A 5,187-nucleotide genomic window follows, 5' to 3' on the forward strand; every position below is an offset into this window, starting at 1 on the left:
CACACACACACGGCACCCTGAGTGTGTCAGGAACAGGAGAAACGTGAGAGAGCATGGGCCACAATGAATTATAGAGTTGATATACATTCCTTTGTTAAGACTTAAGCGGCCTCTGAATTTACACTTCCTACGTACCGCAAGTATTCCGGAAGTCATAATGTTGTACAATCAAGCAAATAGCAACATGTACGCCCCCCCCCCACCCCCCAACTCCACACACGGACGCGCGCGCACACACACACGCACACACACACACACACACACACACACACACACACACACACACACACACACACACACACACACACACACACACACTCTAAGGGGCTCGAAACAAAAAATTCTGTTGTTTTTTTCCCATTATCGGGAACAGTAGCCAGGAGGACGTTGGAGTCCTGCAAAAAAAACTGTTCGATCCCCGCCGAAAGCATTGGGGGCGCTCGTGCTCTTCCTATGAATGGGGGCTTCAAAGACTGGGGGGTTGGGGTTGGACGGGTGAGACTGGGGTGAGTGTCAGTGGTTGTGTGTGTGTGTGTGCGTGTGTGTGTGTGTGTGTGTGTGTGTGTGTGTGGGGGGGGGGGGGTGCAACTTCTGCGTCTGAAAGAGACAGAATAGAGCGACAGGGAGTCCGCGGGTCCGAGTTGAGTTTCCCTGCGTGTCTCGCATCGGAGGAAGGAGGAGGGGGGAGAAAAAAGCAAAACTCTACAGGCTGCCACGGAGGGGGGGGAGAGGAGCGAGAAAGAGAGAGGGTTGGGAGGGAAGGGAGAGAGAGAGAGAGAGAGAGAGAGAGAGAGAGAGAGAGAGAGAGAGAGAGAGAGAGAGAGAGAGAGGGCCGAAATGGACCGTGCACCGCCCCCCCCCCCCCCCCCCCCCCCCCAGAAAGAAAGAAAGAAAGAAAAAAAAAAGAAAAAACCCTTAAAGAATTCCGCTCCTGCCAGTCGGAAGATGGAGATTTTTTCATTGGAGCCTTCTCGTCCCCTTCTCCCTCCCCCTTCCCTCCCCCCTCCCTCCCCCTTCCCTCCAACAAGCAGTCGATCTGTCAGTGTGCTGCGAGCATTAGGCAGCCAGTCAAACCAGTGGGACCCGGAGCCAGCAGCACGGAGGAGCGCAGAGACACAGCACAGAGGCAAATCTTTCCTTGTTTTTCCTCCGGGGGGGGTCCACCCAGCGATCCAACTCTCGGTTTATTCTAAGGAGCCAGATCACATCCTCCAGGTCCAGAGCAGAGGACGGAGAGACAGACAGGTGTCCCCGCGTTTATTGGGGTTTGTGATTGTTGCGCGTCGCACTACTAGGATAAAGAAAGGCTTGAGGTCGAGTGGCCCGGTGGGTTTTTTTTTCTCCCACCCCATCCTTTCTAGTTTATTTCCTCCTCCGCTTGGCTGTGCATTGGGAGTTGAACAAACATTGGATCGTTGTTGGTTTGTTGCTGTTGTCTGGAGACGTCATATTTCAACCCAGAGCCGTCGGAGGAACCAGTTGCGTGAGGATTCTTTCTTTCGGGGGGATTTCCTTCATGGTTTGCTTTGCAACAGAAGGACAAGAAGACTCATTCGGACGGATGGTCGACCCTCTCACACGGACCGGACATGCCGAGCAGCATCCACACGTCTGGAGGAGAATGAAGCTCTCATCTTCTCCGTTCTAGTCCCCTTTCCATCCATCGCTCGTTCTGGGTTTGTTCTTTTTGGTTGTGCGATCCATCGTTCATTTTTTGTCTTCGTCCCTAATAACTGTTTGCATTTCCCGCATTTCCCGAGACACTGGAGGTAAAGGATAACCCGGAAAGTAGGGAGGTGATCGAGAGAAAAGAGCCAGCGAGTCGCCGCGGAGAACAAGGAAACATTGTTTGGGGAGAAAGACAATCGCAGCGCAGCGCAGCGCTCCGGGGATAGTGACCGGGAGGCGATACGAGACCACACGCACACGGTCCGGGCTGGAGTTATTGTGTGTGCCAGGAGTTATCGCCTTGAGAGAGAGAAAGCGTCCAGACCCCTCGTTACGCACGGGATTAGTGCTGTAGGAGCGCTACCCCTCAGAATAACATCCGCGATTCTTTCCTGGGATCCGAAAAGGCGACCCACCAAGCGTAAACATACCTACTCCCCCAAGTCCCCTCTCCCTGGCGAGCTCTACCGTGGATTCCTTTTGTACCATTTTGATTCAATTTGGAGGGGTACCCATGCGGCTGGAACTCGTTCTCATCAAACTGTGACAGTGTCCACCTTGTACCCGGCTGTACCTGTACCTGTGCCCGCTCGGGGTCGTCCTTTGTCCGGATACTCCGGTCCTTGCGCCGGAACGGAACGTGGTTCCCCTCCCTCTGATGGGGCACTTGATCCGAGGGCTCGGGGGTGAGATGGCGGGGTGTCGAAGCCGGCGGAATGGATTTGGAGTGGTTCTCATTTTCTTACTGGATTTACTGGGGTCCACGGCCAGCAACATGGAGCCCATCTTCTGGAACTCCATGAACGAGAGGTAAGGCTGTGTGTGAAGAGTTCACAACGAGCTGCGGGGTTTTCATGGTGGATTTGGTCACTTTAAGTTTTCATGCACGGCGTGGGGTTCTCTAACAGGGCTGATAGGACAGGCCTGTGTGACAACGTCTCTCTACTCTTACCTCATGAACTAAAGCTTCATATAAATATGGTGGGCTATAACTGCTTTTCTGATGCCTGGATTTATGTTTTTATTATTTTTTATAATTTCTTTAGTTCTTAATACAATTTTTGGTATCATCCTTGCTGCTCATGGGGTGGATGCCATTGAACCTCCTCGTGTTATTCGTTTAAAAGAAGAGCTTAATGTAGGCCTGGTGGCCCTGTAATGTCGGCTATTGAAGCGTCTATGCAGCGCCTATGGGCCACTAGGATTTGTTAATAGAATTGCCCTACTTCCCTCAGCTACGAGGGCTTTTTACGCTACTCTTCGCTGTCTTCCATATGTAGGTCGTGTTTTATTTAATTTATTTATTTCATTATATTGTTACTTTGTACACACGCACGAGGCTCAGTTCTTATCAATTAATCAATTATTATTAGGTGCTCTGTCCCGGGGTAAAAACACAAAACACAGACGTTGGTTAGGGTATAGAGGAGGTATGAGTAGGTTAGAGTTGGTTATAGGAGGTTAGAGTTGGTTAGAGGAGGTTAGAGTTGGTTAGAGGAGGTTAGAGCTTGTTATAGGAGGTGGTTAGAGTTGGTTAGAGGAGATAAGAGTTGGTTAGTGTAGGTTTAAGGAGGTTAGAGTTGGTTAGAGGAGGTTAGAGTTGGATAGAGTTGGTTAGAGTTAGTTAAAGTATGGTAAAGGAGGTTAGAGTTAGTTAGAGATAGAAGGGATTAGAGTTAGTTAGAGTATGATAGAGGAGATTAGAGTAGGTTAGAGTGTGATAGAGGAGGTTAGAGTGGCTTAAAGTTGATACGATTTGGTTAGAATAGATACGAGTTGGTTAGAGGAGGTTAGAGGAGGTTAGAGAATGTTAGAGGAGGTAAGAGTTGGTTATAGTAGGTCAGAAAAGGATAGAGTAGGTTAGAGGAGATGAGAGTAGGTTTGAGTTGGTTAGAGGACCTTAGAGTAGGCTAGGATAGAGTAGGTGAGAGGAGGCTCGCAGACCCGTCCAACCACTTTCTCCACGCATTTGCATCCTACCTCTCGGGAAGGTGTCAAGTATTAGCCGAGGAAATGCCATTTTAAACACCTCTCAGCCGTCGTCCTTAACGACCGAGACCACTTTCCCCACACCTCGGCCAATTTCCGAGTGTATAAATTGACACCCTCCCGCGTCTGTGTGTGCGTGCGTGCGTGCGTGTGTGCGTCAGCGGAAAGCGAGGCGAGGAGCAGAAGCGGGTCGGCCGACTGGCCCTGAACGGCGTGTTATCTATCGGACTATTAGTCGTACGGGGGGGGTTCTCTTCCAGAGATGAGAAGGGCAGGCTATATAATGGGCTCCGTGTTCTACGTTACGACCAAAACAACCGGTCTCTGGCCCCCTGTTCTCGCGATGGACGCGCCGGGGAGCGTTCTCATCCCGCGGGGGCTGCGCCGTCAGCGGCCCGCCGTGGTGAGCCGCTGATGAGAGCCTGTTGTCAGCGGTGGGCGGGCTCAACCCGTCGGGGAGGGGTCTCAACACGACATGGTGGATCTTCCGCGAGTGGCTCCCGGTGTGGGATGTGGAGGAGGGCCTCTACAGGTGATTCAGAAGCGATGTGTGGGTTTTTCATTTGATGGTGGCTCTCTTGTCAGGTGGTGCGTAAAATACGACCCATCGCGTATTTGTAAATTGCCGCGGACGCGCGCTTCCCCCCCTAGCAGTGGTGTGTTGACCTGTCAGTGGGGGCCTCGCTCTTCGCTCTTTTTTCTACTGATTCTAACGAATGAACCGTGCGTGTTGAAATGAATAGGCGTCATTCACGTTTACCCCCCGACGCGTCCTTAATAGGAAGCACATGAAACAGTGCGCGGACTCCAACGCGTCTGGCTGTCCTGTCACGAACGCGTACGGCGCGCACACATGGGAGCAGATGTGGACTATATGGTCGCATGATCCAGACAAAGACATGAGTACACGTGTTTGAAAAAAAACAAATGAACACACACACGCACACACACACGGTTTGTGTTACAAAGAAGTATTCGCAGACATGGCCACAGACCGTTAGGAAGAGCCAATGGGCCGTGTCCAACAGGTGGAGTTTTGTGTGTGCGTTTGTGTGTGTGTGGGATGGGGGGGGGGGGGGGGGAGTTCAGGTTCACCTTTCACCCGTAGACTCCTCACTGCCACCTCCTCCTGCTTCACCTCCCCTCCCCCCTCCCTTCATCTCCCATCTCCTGCTCTCCTCCTTTATCCTCTCCTCCTCCTCTCTCCTCCTTTATCCTCTCCTCCTCCTCTCGCCTCCTTTATCCTCTCCTCCTCCTCTCTCCTCCTTTATTCTCTCATCCTCCTCTCTTCACCTCCCTTCATCTCCCATCTCCTGCCCTCCTCCTTTATTCTCTCACTCTTACCTCCTCCCGGCTCAGTCTCTCCCCCTTCGTTCCTCCGTCCGACCCTGCCTCAGAATCCAATCTATTCTGAGCTTTAATTGAACTTTCCTGGACGAATCGGGACTCCAATTTGCACCTTGATTATTATTCCTTTTTTTAACGTGAAACTCCAATGAAGGGAGCTTCCCGAGGCGGCAGGGAGACCAG

General features: G+C 51.7%; 1 protein-coding gene across 1 annotated transcript in view; it reads left to right on the forward strand.

Annotated features, from left to right (window-relative positions):
* Positions 1-1,080: 1,080 nt before the first annotated feature.
* efnb3b (ephrin-B3b) overlaps positions 1,081-5,187 on the forward strand; it is a 64,891-nt gene continuing 60,784 nt past the window's right edge. The window contains exon 1 of the mRNA XM_079757842.1: positions 1,081-2,478. Within this exon, the coding sequence (XP_079613968.1) occupies positions 2,327-2,478 (152 nt within the window). The 5' untranslated portion in view covers positions 1,081-2,326. The remainder of the gene's footprint in view (positions 2,479-5,187) is intronic.

This window comes from Pollachius pollachius (genome assembly GCF_949987615.1).
Source record: "Pollachius pollachius genome assembly, chromosome: 20".
In the NCBI taxonomy this organism is placed as follows: domain Eukaryota; kingdom Metazoa; phylum Chordata; class Actinopteri; order Gadiformes; family Gadidae; genus Pollachius; species Pollachius pollachius.